The sequence below is a fragment of the Alosa alosa genome, chromosome 7, assembly GCF_017589495.1.
Source record: "Alosa alosa isolate M-15738 ecotype Scorff River chromosome 7, AALO_Geno_1.1, whole genome shotgun sequence".
Classification (NCBI taxonomy): domain Eukaryota; kingdom Metazoa; phylum Chordata; class Actinopteri; order Clupeiformes; family Clupeidae; genus Alosa; species Alosa alosa.
The window spans coordinates 9,718,765-9,740,837 of NC_063195.1; the positions used below are offsets into that span (position 1 = coordinate 9,718,765).

The 22,073-nt window shown below is 38.6% G+C and overlaps 1 protein-coding gene and 1 long non-coding RNA gene across 7 annotated transcripts in view; one reads left to right on the forward strand and one right to left on the reverse strand.

The window, feature by feature from the left end:
* The first annotated feature begins 38 nt into the window (after window positions 1–38).
* LOC125297531 (NLR family CARD domain-containing protein 3-like) overlaps window positions 39–22,073 on the forward strand; it is a 42,412-nt gene continuing 20,377 nt past the window's right edge. For all 3 annotated transcript variants that reach the window (XM_048247925.1, XM_048247926.1, XM_048247927.1), the window contains exons 1-4: window positions 39–100; window positions 12,430–12,609; window positions 14,616–14,663; window positions 20,072–20,185. In XM_048247925.1, the coding sequence (XP_048103882.1) occupies window positions 12,479–12,609; window positions 14,616–14,663; window positions 20,072–20,185 (293 nt within the window). In that variant the 5' untranslated portion in view covers window positions 39–100; window positions 12,430–12,478. The remainder of the gene's footprint in view (window positions 101–12,429; window positions 12,610–14,615; window positions 14,664–20,071; window positions 20,186–22,073) is intronic.
* On the reverse strand, window positions 6,333–10,111 carry LOC125297645. Of its 4 annotated transcripts, none has more exons than XR_007194082.1 (6): window positions 10,034–10,111; window positions 9,341–9,382; window positions 8,936–9,070; window positions 7,605–7,738; window positions 7,256–7,429; window positions 6,333–6,607 (listed from the first exon to the last, which is right to left on the reverse strand). It is a non-coding gene; the product is annotated as an uncharacterized LOC125297645 (long non-coding RNA). The 4 variants fall into 4 exon arrangements; XR_007194083.1 differs by lacking the exon at window positions 10,034–10,111 and adding an exon at window positions 9,474–9,533; XR_007194080.1 differs by lacking the exon at window positions 10,034–10,111 and having other exon boundaries at window positions 9,341–9,458.

Below are 22,073 nucleotides of genomic sequence, written 5' to 3' on the forward strand. Positions count from 1 at the left end.
GTATGAACAAACCTTAACGTGAGACAGAACAAGTCCAGCCAGTTCTCTACAGGGAGCGTCTGAGACTCAAGGAAATGACAAGTGAATAAAACTCAAAACTGTAAGTTCCTTTGTTTACTAAACACGAGTTGTATGCACTATACAATTTCTCTTGATGTTTGGAGGTTTCTGTATGTAGCATTTGTATGTAATGTTTGTATGGAGTCCTATTTGTGGCCCTATTAATAGCAGTTTAATGTAAGAATAAAATGGTGATCTCAGTGCCCATACATTTCCAAATATTGATCCTGTAAGAGGAGTATATAAAATATAAATATACAAGTAAAATGGTGGTTAGATATATTATAACTTCACAGAAAGAGGTCTGAGTTCAACGTATTGTTTTGAATTATATGCCTGGCATGTGCAGTCTGTTTAGTTGTTTTGATGGTTCCTTTATGTAAGGGTATTACCCTTCTCTTCGTTGACACTCTAGAGAGTTAAACATTCAAAGATCAATAACTTACATCTGGGAGGTTTAGTTGTATCAGAATATTTTAGTTATTTATTTATATTGTTTTGATCAAACTCACTGTAATTTGATCACAAAATGTAAAATGTATGACATGAAAAAGGGAGGCGGGGGAATAGAGAGAGGCTAAAAATGATAATGATTGGGATGGTGGAAATAAGAACAGCATGTTTTCATGGTGTGTGTGACGTGTTTTGTGACCAGATATTTTGCTTTTAATTGTATCACCACACCTGACTGAGCAAGTCCATCCAGTTTTGTACAAAAATATGAGTTCCTTCCCCTCACATGAGTTGTAGACGATGTTCAGTGCATTTCTCTTGAAGACTATTTTTAATTAAGTGTCCTGTTTGTGGCCCTTTTAGCAGTTTGAAATAAGAGCAGAATGGCATAATGAGACTACACTTTCACCTGGGTGGCTGTAGTCAGATTATAGAGTTACAAAAATATTTTTGTCACTGACATTTCAGAAGACAGCACAACACTGCTGCTAAAGACAAGGAATAAGGAGTGTGCTATGCATTCGCACTAATCAAAACATACAGGCCGATAAGTATGCATATGTAGCAGGAGCAGTAGGGGAGACCGGGGCTGGTTGGAACAGGGGCAGGTTGAAACACTGTTAATATCCAGGTTACTAGAGGGAGCTGCAACAAAATTCCAACACTAAACTGACGGCCTTATTGAGTAGAGTAAACTCACGTATGTAACTGGTCTCCAGGTCATTAACCCTTTAGGTGAGAACAACATTTTAATTTTGTAGTGTCAAAACTTAGAATATGCACCTCCCACTAAATACATCCTAGAAGGGTAATAGTTAGGGATATATAAAAAATATTCATTATAATTGATTGCTAGGGGACTCATTTATATCTTAAAATGAAGTTTGAAAACCTGAGGTGACTGATATTAGCAGGCTAACAGCATTTGTGCAAAAAAGTTTGACCTAATGTGGGCGGGGCAGGTTGGCACACTGATTTTGGGGTTGGTTGGCACATATATTCCCTATGGCTATTTTGTGACAAATCTATAAACTTTGTATTTTACACATAAAAACATCATCAATCTTTATTTTAGCATTGTTATTGTAATTACTGAATATAGTTTTACATTTCGAAGCATTTCAGACATTTTTAAACATTTGAGGTAAAAAAAAAAATCGGTAGGGACCAAATTGGTCTTGACGGTGGGCCCTACTGAAGAAAAACACACATGAATGACATCAGCAAAGCCCTACAGGCAGTGATATAGATGAGCACTTCAAACAAAAGCAAAAGGGGTACTGCAAAGGATTATAACATAGGTGTTCCAACCAACCCCGTGCATGGGGCAGGTTGGCACACGTGCACAACACCACTTTAATCATATATAACTCAAAACAAGGGATAATTTGTTGACATTGAATGTATACATTTTGTAGCTGAGATCCCAAGCTTTCAGTTAATCACAATTTGACAAATTTGAATTTCAACGCATTGTAAGACGGAGAAATATAGCCGAGAGTGAAAAGTGTTCCAACCAGCCCCAGTCTTATGGAAGAATATTAGACTCAAAAGTTTTGTACGTGTGTATCACGTTTTGAAGCTGTAGAAATTATTTGTAACTGTAAAAATGATCTGTACAAGTAATTGTCAATATCACAACTATGCCCTACAGTTACAAATCTATTCTACGGGTAAAAATCGGTTTTACAGCTACAAATCATCCTACAGTTAAAAATATTTTACAATTACAAATATATTCTACAATTACACATCAATATTCTACGCACAAAAAGCTGCTCTACAGTTACAAATCTTTTCTACAGGTGTACAGACTTTTGCACCACCTTTGGGATGAGAAGTGTCTCATATGTATTGTGTGTGTGTGTAACAGGATTTGTAACTGTAAAAAATATTTGTGATTTAACAAAAAAATAACACGAACAATTTTAAGTATTACTCATATGTCAAAATGTCACTTACAAATATATTCCACAGGTATGAAATATTCCACAGTTGCTGTCTTTCAATTACAAAACTATTCTGCCATTACAAATCTCTGCTGCTCGCACAAGTATTTTCTACAAGTATACAAATCATTTTGAGACTGTTCTGGCGCTTCCTGTTGAATAGCCAATGGCGATCCTCAGGTTTGGCTAGCCAACCATGATTCTCAGTTCACTAACCAATCACAGAGCAGGAGCAGCGCCGTCGTCGTGGCTAGTTGTGTGGGTGCAACCAAACTTGGAGTCTACGCTTGGATCACGCTAGCAGAGAATGTGTAATTAAGGAACGGGCACAGATGCTAGTTTCCTATATTCCTTGAGGTAGGCTACATTGATAGTTAATACCATAGACATAATATACATAGACGGCGCAATGACCGCTACTCCTTACTAGCGCTGACGAGATTTGGAGCCGCCATCTTGGACCGGTCATCCACTCCACTCAGTGTAATCTGTTTGGCCGGTGAGATGAGCTGTCAGCGCACTTAATTAATCATATCTCACTGAATACCGAACAGATTCTCACGCGGTTTTTTTTGCTGCAAAGGTCATACATGTAGCTATGATACAGGACACATGATTTAGCGTATTTTAATATTCATAGTGGGTTTAACAGTAATAGAATATTCTGATATATGATATAAAGTGACCTGACGTCCGATATCAAAACTGGGAACATAATCCATGTTTGACAGCATAGACAAAACTAGTTTGATACAAGTTTAATGAGTTAAATATAGTTCACAGTTGACAGAAAAGTTCCATCAACAGCATTATTCACAGTCCACAGAAAGGTTCCATAAACATTTAAAGTGAGATCAGTGCCATTCAGACATCTGAGGGGTATTCCAAGTAGGCCTATGTGGTTTAGTGACAAACTTGGGTAAATTGACTCAGAATAAGTTGTAAACCTCCCAGTAGAAAAGCTGTATGATACAGGAAACATGGTTGTGTGTATTTTAATATTCATAGTGGGCTTAACAGTAATAGAATATTCTGATATATGATATATTATAAAATGATGACATCCAATATAAAAACTGGGAACATAACTAATCCACGTTTGACAGCATAGACAAAAACTGGTTTGATACAAGTTTTAATGAGTTAAATTTACAGAAAAAAATCCATTAACATTTTCAGTTCAGTGCCATCAAAAATAAAGTGATGAACAGACATTGGTGTGGCATAAAGGAAATGGAGTAACTGGGTTCAGTATCAACAGCATTTGTTAGACAAGTTCCATAAATATTGTAAAGTGCAAGTTTGTAGGTTTGTTTCTGATCCTAAAAAACAGACATTGGTTTGGCATAGTAAGTGTAACAGTTCATCAATTCAAGACAAAAAGGTGACTTGTCACTTGTACAGTGTCAATGGGTTCATCAACAGCATCTGTTATTTACAGTTCACAGAAAGGTTCCAGCCCCAATGAAGAGATTAAATAAAAAGGAATTAAGAAACATTTTAGAAACTGCTAAGATCAACCCGTTCATTGCAATCAGTAAAGAATCAGGGAGTGTCTTCACAGGCTCAGTAAGACAGAGTTACCGTCATGCAGTTGGTTCTATGATTTCGACAACTGGTGCATGTCATTTTGTATGTTCCCACCTTGCTAAAATTGCTTGGGTACACTTTGTCTGAGAACATAAGTGCTTCAGACGGCAGGTGGGCAAATAAGATGGCATAGTAAACTGGGTAAACTCCATAAAAGAGGACTGAGTCAACCAGACGATGGGAAAATAGGACACAGAGTGGCGAATGCAGGTGATGAAGGTGGAGCTCATAAATCAAACATTCAGTCACAGTGTAGCAGATGCCCTGCAGTACTGCAATGAAGAGCACCTTCCTCAGTTCCAGGGGTGTGAGGAGACCGTTCAGTTCATTCAGTCTTCTTGAATAAGGCAGTTGTTCTGGAGAGATACAAAATAATAAATAAATGAATGAAAAGGAATTTGAGAGGCATCTTATTCTTGTTAGGGTAAATGACATGTGAATAATACAGTGTTGGGCAAGCTACTTCGAAATTTTAGTGAGCTAAACTATCAGTTACTCTGCCATGAATAAAACACTACACAAAACTACAACCCAGTCAAATGTATTAGTAGCCTAACACAAACACAGCAGTAGGCTAGTTCACTACATAGGAAGCTACTTTAAATTGTGCTAATTTCACATGACAAGAAAAGTGTAGCTTGTCTGGCTAAGCTACTTGATAAATAAAGAAGTTGAGCTATTGAAAAGTTACTTTATTCAGGAAATAGTGAGGCTACACACTACACACCAGGCTACACACCAACACACTTAGGCTACAAGTAGCAGCTAGCGATTGCCCAATAGGCTAGTCTATGCCACTTGTGTAAAATTCGCCAGCCAAATCTAGTATGATTTATTTCTACAATAGCCTTCTTGTGTCAGTTGTAATCTAAGTCAGTGTTATGGAATATGACTTTTCAAGTCTCAGTTCATAGCCGGGTGAACACCGAGTAAACATAGCCTAGCTAGATTTTCATACAGTAATATCACAGATTGATCCTTCTCAGCTCTCTGGTAATATTCTATTCACAAAATACAACCAATAGTACGGTTATGTTAAATCTTACTTGTGAAAAGTAAATCCCCCGAGTATGGTCCGCCGATTTGAGAAGGAACATGCTGCACAGTGCTGTCATCTTGTGTCTTCTGCTGCAACGCAACGAGGAGTATGACCGGTCCAAGATGGCGGCCGCATTTCTTGTTTCCAGCAGCCAATGCGGCGTCTATGTATATTATGTCTATGGTTAATACAGCCAGTGTACCTACACGGGGCAAGTCGTTAACAAAATGTTTCCCTTCTCTATCGGCAGTTATCTTTCGGCTGTTCCTAGGTAGTTAAGTTATTTACATTTCAAATGGGCGACTTCAGCTATGTTAATTACAGTCATCGTTTTACATTTCTGATGGTTTGTTAACTTTGATAATTTGCCAACTGTACCTGTGCAGATAAGCTACTACAAATACAATCATGCTTTTCCAGAATGCTCTCTTTCTACATAGTGCTTCAGTGTGCATGTAAATATGCATCGTTGTTTTTGTCTATTCATGTAGCCTAAGCCAGTGTTTCTCAAAGTGTGGTTCGCGAGCTGGCATGCTAAAATATAATAGGCCTATAGATAATTTGTTTGCGATGTTGAACAACTTTTATGTAAATCCAAACAGTTCTGTAACACTGCCTATGTAAGCTACGCCAGTTTAAATCATGAATCCTCTGACAATAAGCAAGGTAATAAGCAATGAGTAGGCCTACTATTTTTTTGGTTTAGTTAGGTGGTCTGTGAGGTTTTTTTTATTTATTGGTTAAGTGGTCCTTGTTCTGAAACACTGATGTAATATCTCTTATCAAGGGCCTTCAAGATCACTCCATTGGATCACTGGACCATTATTTACATCAGCATGGAGAACATGTAGCCTACCACTGAATAGAAAATACATCTCCTTCCCTCCTATATTTGTTCTTTAAAATGTGTTTCTTAGGTCTATTGTATTCTAGTCTTTGAACACCATTATTGTAGACTTCTCCCCTGTCCTGTCTGATAAATTTAAAATTGCATTTTTAAATATTATTCCCTAATGCTGGGATATGTGAACTTTAATAAATAATTTTATTCATTAGGCTTACGTTTTTATCCAAAGCAACTTAGACATCAATTCTTACCAGAGCCAGTTTCTCAGAGCAAGTTGGGGATAGGTGCCTTGTGGCAGCTGAGAAAAAAAATCACAACTTTTCTGGCTATTGCATATGGTGCACACATTGTAGTTAAATAGTTAAAACTAGGAAAAATAGCAATCGTCATACAGTTTCTCATTGCATAGTTTATTCATTGAACAACTGGAACTCTGGTCACCGTCTGAAACACTGAAATTGTTGACTATACTGCATTGAACTTGCAGAAAACAACACTAGATCAAGCCAAAACCATAATTGCTTTATTTCAGCGCTGCATTCATAGCTTCTTTGAAGGTGTCATACATTATTGTCCCTAGGGGGAGTTTCAAAGTACAGTCGGCATTGCCCCTGCCAACAGACCATCCCGTCCAGAAGACCACCAGGTCTTTCAATGTCTCTAAAGAAACTGTAAGAATTAAAAGACAATATCAGAAAATACTTTTAGTAGTAGTTCGTTTGTTATACAATGCTAGCCTGGTTAGCGCTTCGGACTTGTAACCGGAGGGTTGCCGGTTTGAGTCCCGACCAGTAGGCACGGCTGAAGTGCCCTTGACCAGGCACCTAACCCCTCACTGTTCCCCGAGCGCCGCTGTTGTTGCAGGCAGCTCACTGTGCCTGGATTACTGTGTGCTTCACCTCACTGTGTGCTGAGTGTGTTTCACTAATTCACGGATTGGGATACATGCATAGACCAAATTTCCCTCAAGGGATCAAAAGAGTATATATACTTATACTATATACTTATAATACCACAAGAAAATAATATTTGTGATTTACTGAACAAAGTTATAACATTTCATACATCTGTGATTCCTGGGAGCTAACAAATGTGGAGGGCACTGTAAGCTATATTACTGAATAGAGTGTATGGCAAATGTAGTCATCACAATCACAAAAGATACTTTTGAAAAAATACTTTCACATATTTTTCAGTCTGCGATTGGTTCAAGTACAGATCTCTCATCAAATCCAAATCACTCTGATCAGCCAGGTTTCAAAATCTGGGGGGGGGGGGGGGGGGGGGGTCTTAGGAAATATTTGTCATACCACTTACAACGTATTGTCTGAGGTAGGCACGGCAACGTATTGTCTGAGGTAGGCACGGCAACGTATTGTCTGAGGTAGGCACGGCAACGTATTGTCTGAGGTAGGCTGTGACACGGCAGTCTTCCATTTCATCTTCGTCAACCTCCGCCTCATCTGGTCAAACCACTCTTTTCAAAATCATCTGCAACAAAAACAGTGTGCCCTGTTTGGAATACTATTGTGCACTGTACCATAGTCATGATGTACTTTATTCTGTCAGTTGTTTTCCTCCATTTACAAATTTACCTTTGCAAAAAGAATGCGAGAGGATGTGTCATGCTTGCCATGTTTAAATTGCCATGCTTGAACATTAATACCTTAGGATCCATCAGAGTTGAGCCACCTTGTGGGAACAGAACTCTAGCCAGTTCTGGCCGTTCTGTTATCATTGGGAGCACCCCAGTATCCTGTAGCCCTCTTTTAAGGCCTGCTTTTCCCGTCTGCCTATGACCTGTTAAACACATCATAACAACAATATTTTAACCTTATGAAGAACACCTACCCTCCTTCCCCCAACATTCTAAATCCCATATTGCTATGAAGCATAGTTATGTTATACACCATTTGGAAGCTTGGACACTTGGGAATCCATACATCATAACCTTGTTCATGTCATCTGTATAGTGCTTTTGATTTTACTCATTTTGAGTAGGCCTAAACTGTTCGCCAAAGGCCATCATCTCTGGCCCCAGGTTGATAAAAACAAAAGCAAGCTCTGATTTAGCCTAGTCTACTGTATGACTTCAACGAGGTGATCTTCAGTTTCGTTCTGTTTACAGTATCTCACTGCCACTGCAACGCCTTTGAATGCACTCCACTGCCCTGTTTACAAATGCTACAGTGGACTTAAACTGCCACCTTGTGGCGATAAGTTGTAATACATTTCACACAGCTGCATGAATCACAGAAAACGCGAAAGAAGTGGCCACTTCTGAATGGGACCCACTGTATGTGGTAACAGTCAATATTTTTTTTCAAATGTGCTTCATAAACATACAATCCTGCACTGTGAAAACAAAAAACATCTTAATTATACATCTCCCTTCACCCAAATACAATAATGAAGGTGAAAGGAAGTTATTAAGCCTTAATGGTGCTTCCTAAAGGGGGTATTGTCAAACCTGCTACTAAAAATACAGCATGAAGAAAGTCAAGGACACGCATGCCAGCTTCCACTCATCCCAGTATTAGATGACTGGTCTTAAATGAAAATGTATTGGCTGTGTTATTTCTTTTTTGTGGGATGTCCAATTTATATGTAGAAATGCACATTTGCAAAGGTGACTTAGTACGTTGTCGTAAAAGAGGCTCTCCTTTTGATTTTGCACTGCCAATGTGTCTCGTGAGAAAAATAGTGAGGATTACTGGTGTAGGTCCATGATTTATTTTATAATTAATTAAGCATGAGGCTCTGCCGTCTCCTCTTTTGTTTTAAATATATATAAATCAACACTTAATACTATTTTTACAGTACAAAACAACTGTATTCTGGTATTTAATAGTTTGTGAGGGGAAAAATATGTAAAAACTGTCAGTGAAGTTTATTTTAGCAGGACAGCAGGACTCAATGGCACCTTCTGAAAGTATTCTGAAAACAGGGGTAATGTTTGTACTTATTTTGCACAAAAAACAAACAGACTTTGCTTACCTCTTCTGGAAATGGCATGTGAGTACTCAGTGAACTAGGCTCAACTCACTGGTACAGAGGAACTCTAAATAGTCCAGGTCCAGAGGCTGCCTTTGAAGAGCCTGTTCCAGTCTGGTTTTCAGCCTCTCTAATAACCTGCCAGTGTAGAGAGTAACTATAAATTTATCATAGATAATGATCTATCACTGACAGGAACCAACAAAAACGTTTGAAAATAAACTGACTTTTTAAGATAGAATAGTAGTGATTTCTCTTTAACTTTTACAAAATATAAAACATACACATCCGAGGATGTTGTTTTAAGTAGGAATACTGCCGTCAACAAGTTCAAAAGGTATGCTTTTTGAAACTCACATCGGGCGGCGACCTATTTTCATAGACAGTAAAATGTATTTTATGACCCACCTGTGCTTCAGAAGGAGGCAGCAACTGGGGATCCATAAGAAACTGCTTACACAGAAGAAATAGATACATAGACAGATTAATATGATTGTCTACCAATGCCCAGCACTGTATCTCTGTATTATTTATTTTGTACCTTATGATCAGTCATGAAGAACCATCAGAAAATGCCAACATAGCCTAGCTGATGTTGACACCAGTTGGTATGTTTTGTCACACATATCAATGGATACTTATTATTAACTTATAACTAACTCCAGAGCAATCTGTTGAGCATCAAACCTACTACGGTTTTTCTGCAGTACAGAGTTTCTGTTGCCTACTATAAGAGTTCGTCAAGTCCAAAGTAGCACCTCACAATCTGGAGGTACACCTGGCATACGAGGCCTAATGGTTAGCACACCTCTTGATAATAATGCTAGCCGTCTGCCTCTTTTTGCTGAGCCTACCTTATGACCGACTGACAAACTCCCTTAAAACTTTGACCGCATTTGTTACAAACTTGAAACAAAATGTCTTCAAAAGTATGTTGAGTGTTGTTATTTATTTCCATCCACACACTACATTTCCGTTAGCACTTGTATGCTGCTTAAACTGACAGACTGATTGAGTGGGATTTGGCTAACTAGCGGTAGGTTGCTATATATAATAGTTATTTGTCTGTTGCCCACATTAGTTGCCATTGATTGATCTCACCTCGTTGCCCCGTATATCAGGTACACTGGCTGTATTAACAAGGAATAGTGGACATAGAACATGTCTGTGTGGTGTAGGCTACCAACATGCCTCAAGGAATACAGGAAACTAGCGTGCTCCAAACGTAGACTCCAGGTTTGGTTGCACCCACAGACAACGACGGCGCTGCTCCTGCTCTGTGATTGGTTAGTGAACTGAGATTCATGGTTGGCTAGCCAAACCTGAGGATCGCCATTGGCTATTCAACAGGAAGCGCCAGAACAGTCTCAAAATGATTTGTATACTTGTAGAAAATACTTGTGCGAGCAGCAGAAATTTGTAATGGCAGAATAGTTTCGCAATTGAAAGACAGCAACTGTGGAATATTTCATACCTGTGGAATATATTTGTAAGTGAACGACATATGAGTAATACTTAAAATTGTTCGTGTTATTTTTTTGTTAAATCACAAATAATTTTTACAGTTACAAATCCTGTTACACACACACACAATACAAATGAGACACTTTTCATCCCAAAGGTGGTGCAAAAGTCTGTACACCTGTAGAAAAGATTTGTAACTGTAGAGCAGCTTTTTGTGCGTAGAATATTGATGTGTAATTGTAGAATATATTTGTAATTGTAAAATATTTTTAACTGTAGGATGATTTGTAGCTGTAAAACCGATTTTTACCCCTAGAATAGATTTGTAAGTGTAGCGCATATTTGTGATATTGACAATTACTTGTACAGATCATTTTTACAGTTACAAATAATTTCTACAGTTTCAAAACGTGATACACACGTACAAAACTTTTGAGTCTAATATTCTTCCATACAGTCTCCCCTACTAAGAGCACAGCTTATCACAGAGTTTCCCTACACCACCCCCATGTCCTACCTACCGCGTTAGAAGGTAATTATCACCTGTGTTATATAAAAGAGCAGGTAACCTTTACTTAGCAGACGTCCGCCTTATAGTTGGGTGGTTGGTTGGCCTTATATGTGAGGGCCAGGCTTGCCTGCCTGCCACATTCCTGACATCCCCTGGACCAACCCAGTAGTTTGGGAGGCTACTTTTAGTCAGTGGCTTACAGCTAGTCACAGTAGCAGATGTGCCCAGTACTAATTTCTGGTTCTAGAAACTGGCTTTATATGTGCCCGCCAAGCTGTTTGCAGCATACAGGAGTGCTGTATCCTGATTCCCATACCTATAACGACTGATTTGATGGACGACATTGCTGTTTTGCTCCAGTTCGCTAATGGTTGCGACATCTCCTGCTGCTGTGTGGTGGCTGGTTGGTTTTGTAATGTTGGTATTGATCTGTCTTGTCTTCTATGTAGGCCTAGGCCTAATTGTTAACAGCGACCGCTCCAAAGGGTAGGCTACAACCGGAATGATTGAAAAGGAGGACAAACGAAACATTCCAGTTTTCTTTGAGTGCAACAATACAGACATAATTTAGACAAAACATATGAACCTCCGTTTCTTAGCCAAATACTTACTTACGTCCTTTTATCACGTTATAGGCGATACATTTGATGGTCAAAAGTAAACTTCATTAGTGGTTTATTTATTTATTTTATTATTAAAGAGTGATTTTCATCTTAAGCTATACTATATATTATGCAGGTGAGACATGGAAAAGCAGTTTTAGAAAGTTTTGCCATGTTAACCTATGGAGACTGACGGCCTGTGGGTCATCAAGGGCACTTATTTGGATGTGCCGTACTCACGTAAAAACAGAGTTAAATAACATTTTGTACTATAGAAACAGTATATCATTGGAAACATGTATTATTATAGCTATATAAATGGCATAGTGCATGGTATTTCCATAACCGCGAGATATCTACGCGCTTAACGATGACTGCAATGAGGACATTCACCAAGATGTAGCAGCAATCTATCTGAAATAACACCTATTTGAAGTAGGCCTACCATTCATGGTTGTCAAATATTAGAGTTGTGGGAGTGTACATAGCTTAAACTGTATGTTTAAACTGTATTTCAAGTTGAATGTCGGCATGTCGACTAGTCGATACTTTTAGATAGAAAATGCTTGGGGTCATGTATGACCCCACGTATGGAAAAGTGTGGTACTGATACAAAAATGTAATTACTTAAAAAATATAACAATTACATACAAATTCAAATGGCCTCATGTCAAAGACAACTTATTTAATGAACCCCCTATTCCAATCACTTTCCTTTAACCATAACTTCTGCAAAACTCAGCATCACAAGCTCAGACTGTTTTTGGTTACACATTTCTCCATGTTGTACTTTACCATCATCATCACCATCATCCTCATCCTCTTGTCTTAATACTTTTTTCATTATTCTCCTATTTTTCTCCTAAAAAGTGATGTTGTTTAATTCCTGATATTTTTTGTTTGTTTTGTGATGAAATCAGGGATAATATGAAAATCAGAGTCTAGAGAGACTCTCCCGCTGCTGCTAGGATGAGTGACAGAAGTGAACAGGAGAGGGCGGTCGCTGCAGGTCACAGACCAGAGGATGAACAATTTCGGTGGGTGACCATGAAGAAAGACAAGGAAATGGATGGTCCTGGCAACAAATCCTCTGATGGAGAGTAAGTCAATAGACTTTATACTGTGAAAAAGTATTTGCCCTCTTCCCATGTTCTTATATTTTTGCATATTTGTCACACTAAAATGTTTCTGATAATCAAACTAATTTTAATGTTAGACAAAGATAAACAGAGTAAACATGAATGCAGTTGTTAAATTATTATTTAATTTCTTGAAAGAAAAAAAGCTACCTAAGCCTACCTGGCCCTATATGAAAAAGTATTCCCCCCCCTTAGTTACTAAACTAACCATCTAACCAAATTTAATTTTACCATTAATAAATGAAAGAGCATTGTGTGTTTTATATTGCCTTTGTCTTATATTAAAATTAGTTAGATAATCTGAAACATTCAAGTGTGACAAATATCCAAGTACACCTCGCTGCAGCCTGCGGGAAGGCGTGGCTTGACATCAAGCCCCGCCCACATCCAACTCAGCCATGTTTTCTTTGCCTACGTCACTCCCCATACGCTTTGACTTTACTACCAAGACAGCCCGGTAGCGAAGCTAATATAGTATCTTGTTTCATATTAGGCGATAGAAACTGATGATGTAGGCTAAACACAAACGACATTTCATGCAACAACAGTGAATTTTTCATGTAGGCCTAGGCTAGTTACTGTAATTAGGTCTGTGTACTTTTTTCGTTTATTTGATTTCCGGTTTTGAAACAATATTCACATTCAAAAAATTGGTCATTTTAAATATTGATGACTATGTATTCAAATGGAAAACAAGCCATATTTCATTTAATTCAGCCCTCAAAAGTAGAATGGTGTGTTATTTAATTATCGTGGACTATCACTTTAACAGCAAGAATTCTCCATTACAACCAAATGTAGCCTAGGCTACAAAGAGGCGATTTTGCTTTATTAACAACAGGTGAACCAGAAGCATACATTGTGTAACCGGTTAGATGAAGCTAGACATATCCTCATCTCAAATATAGGCTAGCCTACTGCCCAGATAGCAAGCAGATATCAGACCACCGGTAGATAGGCTACTTGTCGGCAACCCGCGATGGTAACGCTAGGGCACCGGCGGTCCGCCATATAAATGAATAAAGAAAAGGTTGTCAAAGCTGCGGCTCGTTAGCCCAGCGGACCGCGGTAGAACCGATATGCAAAAACTCAGCAGTCCGTCGGCGGCAGCAAAACTGGTGGGCCGCTGCCAGCCTCTTGCCATCTGGGTGGTTAAAGGGGAACTTGGGAATTATTTCAACGTAATAAACCCGTTTAGAAATCATTTGGATGGTTAAATGACCTGTTCCGGTGAAAATGGTGACTTTTCCCGCTGCCCCTAGCGTCCCCAGGCGGAAAACCAACCTTGCAACATTGAGACTACCGTCCCGGAAAGAGAACTGAGAAACAAGAAACTCGTTTTAAATCGTGTTTCTTACCTTATAACATCCACATCTTCTGCCGAACTTATGCTAACCGTTTTGCTAGCTTGTAAACAAATCCATGTGCTTTATCGTTACCCTTTTCCACAGTTTGAAATAGCATAATGCACAATTTCTCCAGCAGAGGGGGAAATCCTGCCAAGTTTCCCTTTAACTTTGCTGGCTAGCTAACTAGCTAGCTAGTTCATATCTGACGAACGAGTAGTGTGACAACGGCGTTCTTATGGAAACATTGGTGCTGTTGCGCTGGTTTGAATCCACAGTTTACGTGTTGAATTACACAATAAAACGTGTTTTGCAGTATGTTGCTGGTTTATAGAATGTAGCAGCTCGTTTAGTCTCGTCGCGAGTCCTGGCTCTCTCTGCTGATTGACTCCCTCTCGCCGCCATCAATTTTAAACTGCGTGACGTAATACAAAAAAACATGGCTGACTTGGATGTGGGCTGGGCTTGAAGCCCCATCTTCCCGCTGGCTGCAGCAAGATGCTCCTCGACAAATATACAAAAATAGAATAAACAGAATAGAAGCACTGTTTCTGTCAGCATTAAGATCCCCTGAGAATTTGAACTGTGGTTTTGAAGTTTCATGTTTTATTGCATTGTCAGACCACCTGTATTCAGCAGTGGACAAGACCACAGACTCCTTCGACCACAGTGAGTTGCATTCAGGTTTACTAATTAGCAGACATATGGACTCGAGTCACATGACTTGGACTCGAGTCAGACTCAAGTCATGATTTTAATGACTTCATACTCGACTTGATAAAATTCGGCATGACTTGCGACTCGACTTGGACTTGAATACTATTCACTCGAGACTTGGCTCGGACTTTGCCTCTTTAACTTGTAATGACTTGACAGGTCTCGAGTCAAAAAATGAATTTCCTGATCGTGGACCAGTCACCCCAGAGATGCTTTCACCTCGCAACGAAAAAAACAAAATACACATAGTGGACACAAACAGAGCACAGTGATCAGTGCTGCTGTTGCCACCACGCATCACGCACTGTGTGTAGGGCACCAAGAGACAGAGGAAGGACCAATAATAAATAAATATTAGCTGCAATATTATTTAATATTATTTATTATTACTATATTTAATAAATTGAATATAGTAATAATAAATATTATTACTGCAAACTGATTTGCATTTTTGTTAGAGAACGTTTACAATGTCAAAATGTATCAACAGCATGTTACATAAGGATGATCCAACTTGAACGTATGCTAGCGGCCTACTCCATTTAATTGAGAACGCGTCTCAGCGCGCACGAAAGGGAGTGAAACGTGGGCCTATGAAGGGAAATCATGAAGGAAACAAAGACGAGATTAGAGGAAATTGCGGATTTATCCGGTACTCACTACCGTTATAAACTGTGAGAGCCAGGGCACTTTGACATAGGCTGCAAATGGACAAGAATATGAAGAGTTGTCTTTGCTTTTGTGTAATGGAACTGGTGAGTCTTGAAGTCTTCAATAATTCGTTTACATGAAGCACATGATATTATGCCGATTGAAATGCATTCCACGTAGCTAGGTGGCTACTGGCTATACCAGGCTCATAATTCACTTTTAATTGCAAACAGAAAATGTCTAGCAAGCATCATGTCATTACATGCTTTTATTTCCAAAGGAATGAAAGCTGTTTGTGCCAACTTAATATCATGCGTATCATTGTTAATATTGTGCTATACATGTGGCACAAACAATGTTAGTTTGTGGACTAGGCTAGCCATAGCTATATTTGAATGGAGCTGGTAACAGTGTTGCCAACTATTTCAAATGGAAAGTAGCTAAAGCCAGCTCCAAAAGTCGCTAAATGTCGCTAGATGACGTCACGCACTAATTTGCATATCAATTACGTCAACAGGTTGTGACCCCCAAAAAAAAAAAAAAACACATACATTTACAGTAATCATACGTATGACACATACTCACACAGTAGACATATGTACGCATGCATGCACATGCAAAAACACACATACGCAGGCAAACACACAAGCACGCACAAACACACACACACACCCACCCACACACATAAATATAAACTTGTACACGCACACATGCACACAATTCAAGAATTTTTCCCGTCATCTACTTCCTGAATTTTTGGTCAACGATACCCGGGACACCGAACCACCGGGGCACATGAAATGTGGTGGGTATGTAGCCCCACTAGACTTTTACGGAAAAATTTTGTTTCGTCCCCGGGGGCCACCACCGCCCACCACCCCCCGTGCTGGGCCCCCCGAACCGCAAAAAAAACAGTTTTTCCTAAATAACTACCTGAAGTGTGGCACTGAGGATGAAGAATCTTTTATGGTATGTTGGTCTCAAGGGCCCACATCAACCTGGCCCATAATCACTCATTTGTGATTTGCACCCCCCCGGTAATAAGAAATGCAATATTATTCTGCTTTAATCGCCCCTATCTGATGTTCAGAACTGCACCAAATTTTATGTGTATGATTGACCTGGCATTCTCTGGGGGTATGCCAAGTTTCTTAGAATTTCATCCATGGGGGGGTCTAAAAAAATTAGGTTATGTGTACATTTAGTGACTACACTCATTGGCCTGTAGATGGCGGTGCACACATATACACATGCACACACACACAGGCACCCACATACTATCGGTATTAGAACGGCCGATACATAATTACAAATTCAGTGGAATTAAAAGAAAGCCAAAATAAATATTCATCATCATCATCATGGCTGCATTTTCAGTATTGGCGATAAGTAGTTGTTTGTCCACTAGATGGCGCATCGTTGAAGTGAGACGTAATTTTGTTTGAAGTTAAAAGTGGGTTGGAAAAACAATGGACGCTTCCTTCAAGGACTGTAATTTACCGCAGCGAACATCTAATAAGGATAGGACAATGTTCACATGGAGTGTAATTCCCATTTCTTCTTGAAGCCAAAATAAATCTGAGGATGTTTATCGGACATGCTTGGTTTTTACTGCAGGTACGTTAATCTTGTAATATCAATAAGGACCTAGGTAATGTTATCACTCAAGCGCTGGTTGAGTGATGGAGGCCAATTTGATTGATTGCATTTGTAGAAATTTGTATAAATGCGGTTATACCAAGCAAATTGATAGCACTGTTTGTATCTTTCGACTGTCATTTATTGCACGTGCTACAAAATCATTCTGTGCAATGGAAGATTTACCAACGTTACACCGGTCTGATACAGTTTTGCCTATACATGCGTGAGACTGAGACGCCTGTTTATTTTGTTTTAAGTGCGTGCAGGGTGTGAGAGGGGAATCGATGTGCTTTGATTCCAGGTAGTTGTAGTCTGTGAAATTAAAAAGCACGTGTGTGTGAAGTATCCAAACAATGACACCTTAATTTCATTATGGCTGCTTTAGCAACACACCTTAACCTACAGTACTGTGTAGTGGCTCCCATTTAGAAGTGGCTACTTCATTCGCGCTTTCCTTGACTCGTGAATGTTATTACAACTTTTCGCCACGATATGGCAGTTTAAGTCCGCTTGATACTGTAAGGCGTAAGCCATTGATTTCCAAAGGAGATTTTATTTGTGTCGCCAGCATATCCTATTGACAATTTATGTTGTAAATAGGCCTACCTTATAATCCTACCTGTAGCCTACAGCTTTCTATTAGGATCTAGTTTGTTAGTTACAGTTTTGTCATAACTCCCTGATGCATTTTTGCATTTAGAATAGCCAGAGCGTGTATATCTCAATCGGAAAATTAAACAATATCGGGTGCCTATGGACTAGGCTGGGTGAACCCAGCCTGATCTGCCCCGCTATTTATTTTTGATTTCTTAAAAGATTGAGCTTGGTCTGATGAAAGCCAGACTAGCCATGGACCTCAGTTACACAATGCAAGGGAACATGAATCAGCCTATATTTGCACCAGAACAATAACGGACAAAAAAAGCTCTTCAACTTTGGCCCGTTAAAATGTGTATGAACAGTCTAGCGACGCATTTCATCAAGGCCCATTTGGACATGTCAGTTATTTGCACCACTGGTTAGATGTAAAACAGCACTTCGTTTCAGACTAGGCTACTGTTACTTAATTTGTGCATTAACAATAACGTTTCAGACTACTGTTACTTAATTTGTGCATTGACAATAAAGTATTACATGAACTAAAGATGACTAAAATCTTATGTAGAAGAAGAAACATTCACAAAAAATCCATCCATCCAAAAATGACCTTTGTTTTGATAGCTGTTGAAAACGGCATGGAACTGACAGAGATGTTTTTTTGTTTATAAATACATAAAAAATAAATAAATAAATAACATTATGCTGATACCTTTTGCTTTTCCCAAATACAATGTAGCCTACAGGTGTAAGTGACCTTTCATCAATCCAGTTGCAATGGATGAACTGTGATGAACTGCCCTACTTGTGATTGTTTAGAGATTTTAAAGGTTTTATAACAATTCTACATCTTCTTTGGCTATTCTACAATCTATTCACCTTTTCAGCACCAGTAGGGTACTTTCTGTGCAGCCGCTTTTACACTCAGGCATGCCAAACAAGCATACACAAAAGTTTCAAGAGTGGGGGATGGAGTAAAATATGGAGACAAATTGAAGTGTGATTTATTTTCGCGGAACGGATGTACAGGACTGAGCGGCGGTCATATTTTGTACCGCTATGCGGTACATCTAGTTAATAAATTAATCAAGTAGAAATGAGAGGCAAGAATTCTGCTTTCATAAAAACCAAACAAGACAGGATTAACAACTATCTCCAAAGAGCTATATCTACTGACAAGGTAATGTTTCACAATTCTCGCGAGATTTGTCAGGCAGACGTTCTTGAAGTTGCATAGCTGTTTTTTTGTCGGTAGCAACTGGCTACGTATATGCTGTATGCTAAGTGAACGATTCGCCTATTACAAGTTTGTTTATCCACAAACCTTGACAGGCAGAGGGATCATTCCCTGTACATATGGAATTATTGTATAGTCACTTCACTCAGTGAACCTAGGTTACAAAGTAACCAAACAATACCAATGGCCATGTTGACCAGCCAGTTCCTCAAGTCTGATTTTGATGACCTAAAATGGATTTATATGTATATCAAAGGCCAAAATACAAATAAATTAAATGGCTTTTTGCAGGTCGGGATGTCTGGATGACATCAGGTGCATAAAAGACATTTGGATATGTTGTGTACAGAAAATACTCTTTTGCATGGTGCTGGTTGGAAACAATAGGCTATAACCAAAAATGGAGGATCTTCAACAGGAAGCGCCTAACCTAGAGGGAGGGAATTTTCAGATGGGGTTGGGCAGTCAGCGCCCTATATGGCTCTGGGGGTAATAGTTTTCCCAACTGTGACATTATAGACCCTTTCAACAAGGTAAACAAAAACAATTTGGGCAATTTTCTATTTGGGCCCCAATCTACTTCCTCTGCATTAAGATAACATATGGAATGTTAAAAAGGAAGTCTTGTGGGGCCAACTATGATGCTGATAATGGAACTCTCTTGAAAGGGTCCATAATAGGGGAGATGTCTGACTAGCTCACAGAAGCTCATGTCATGGTTTCTGACATCAACATCTCTCAAGTAACCCACAAAAGCTCAACGCATGGTTTTGTTTTGCACTTGGAGTGTTTCTAGAATCGTGAGAGACACAAATGGAAGTACAAAAGCACAGAAAAAGGGAGTTTTTCATAATACGGCCCTTTTAAGACATGTCAGTGTTGTGACCTGCAATTTTACACACACACACACACAGGAAATGAGATGAATGAGGTATGCTAAAAATTGAATACTCTGCAAGAGCTCATAGCTTCTCATCTGTGGCAAAGTATAGGTTTCATCTCTCCTAAATGAAACTGGTAAGAATACATTTTATGAGTGTGTGTGTGTCTGTGTGTGTGCACATGTCATGCAGTGTGTGTTTGTGTGTGTGAGTGTGAATAAGAGAGAGCATATCATTCTACAATGGAACATGTATTGTAGTTGTAATATTACTGTAAGTGTGAACAAATGTAATCACTTCACAGAAGAATGAGTTTATATTGTTCAGTTCCTTTTGTCTCCTTATGCAACTAGATCACAGACATACAGAGCTCCATCTCCAGTGCCCAGCTGTTTGTCCATGAAGAGTAACTGGTCCTTACCCTTACCTCCTGCATTCAGCAGTGGACCAGATCACAGACTCCCACAGTGAGTTACGTTCAGGTCCACTGGTCAGTTTTGTAAGAAATAAGCCCTAAGAGGCTGTTGTTAGGCAAGACACGCAAGTGAAGTGCCTAAAATTCCCCTTAACTGTTCTAAAATCAGTAATCCATGTAACCTATCAACTCAAATGGGTTATTGCTTTTCTAAAATAGTTACTATATATACCTTGCAAGATTTACATGTAATAATATAAAGGTACAACAATTCTGCAAAGAAAAATACTTCCTCAGAATGGTTGCTAAACAACATCAAGACGCATCAACTCTAACTTTTGTATCGATTTGTGGTGGCGCAGTAATATAGAATAAAATGCAGTCAGTTGTTATGCTGGGTTTTACAACGGCATCGAATGTGTTGGTGAATAGATTTTTATTATGAATTTCAAGACATAGGGCTCTTTTTCAGCGATCTGAAACGCCAGGCGTATTGTTTAAATGGGTTGTTTTTTATGTTTCTTAATCAGTCATAGCTGTGTTTTGAGTGGAACATCCTTTAAACCAATGAGAGTGACATCTGTTGTTCCATTTAACAGCAAGCAGTGTAAAATTAACCAGCGCATCAGTATTTTGACAGTCAGCACATTTGAAGGAATCTGCTTGCATGCCAGACTGTGTATACAACACAGGGATTACACTAAACCTTGCCTAACTCCTTATTTACTGTATTTGAACTCATAGGCAAAATGAAATTAAGTTAACTGTGATATCATAGGCAGCGACAAAACATTTATACAGTTATTTACTTTCACTATTGATTGAAAGGGTTACAATTAAAAACATAGCCTGAAAAAAGCAACACTTACCCCTATAATGTTCGAATGACTGAATAAAAATCCTAAGGATATTGATCCTGCAGACGAGTTGTTTGGGACTTGTTGCTAAGGGCTGCTTACATCTTATGACAGCCCGTCTTCAGCTGTGCTTTACAGTATATGCGCTTTTGGGTCATTCAATACCAAATCAACAGATTTTTTTTTTAAATCTCACCTGACCAGCTTGGAGTTGCTTCATACTTTTTGTCAATAATTTTATTATTCCCAGCAACTACTGTGCAAAAGTCTGATAACATGCAATTTTTCCAAAATGACAAAGTACACACATGACATACTTGTGAATGATTCATGCTAGATTCTTAACATTTCCATGGAGTATTCTACACTGTTAAGTGTATTCAACTTCTAAAATAATTGCCTTACAATTTAATATTTGCAAAGCTATGAATTGCTGAATTTTTTTTAATGAAATTTTAAGTATTTTTGCCCACAATATCTCCACAATGAATCCCATCAGATCTTTTCAATTTATTAATGTAATACTACTGTTTTAGTTATTTTTTAACCAACCACAGTAGGTGCCATGTCTAAAATAAATAAAAAATATATAATTTCTAAAGCATCAAACAAAAAATTACTTACCATGTTTCAAATACATATGTATGACAAAGTCTACCACAAAAACAATTATAGCACGGGAAATAACATGTGTTGATTAGTACATGCTCAAAATATGGTGTTGGTACCTCGACTATATCAAACCTATATCAATTAAGCTATCAAACATATAATTAATGTAATTAGTGTCTACACGGAGGAGCAGAATATAACAGTTGATGCTCCACCGGAAACAAAGAGCCTTTTGGTGCAAAGAGCCCACTGCACAGTAGTTGCTGAGTACTTTATTGACATAAAGTATGAAGCAAATCCAAGATGATCAGGTGGGAGGCATCTGTTGATTAAGAACAGAATGACCCTTTTTGCTTTAGGTTTTTCTTGGTCAGTGACATAATGATTTTTAGAAAATGTAAGATAGTGATTTTTTTAATCATGCGCCAGACCACACTTTAACTGACACACCTGTGAGCACAGTATTTAATT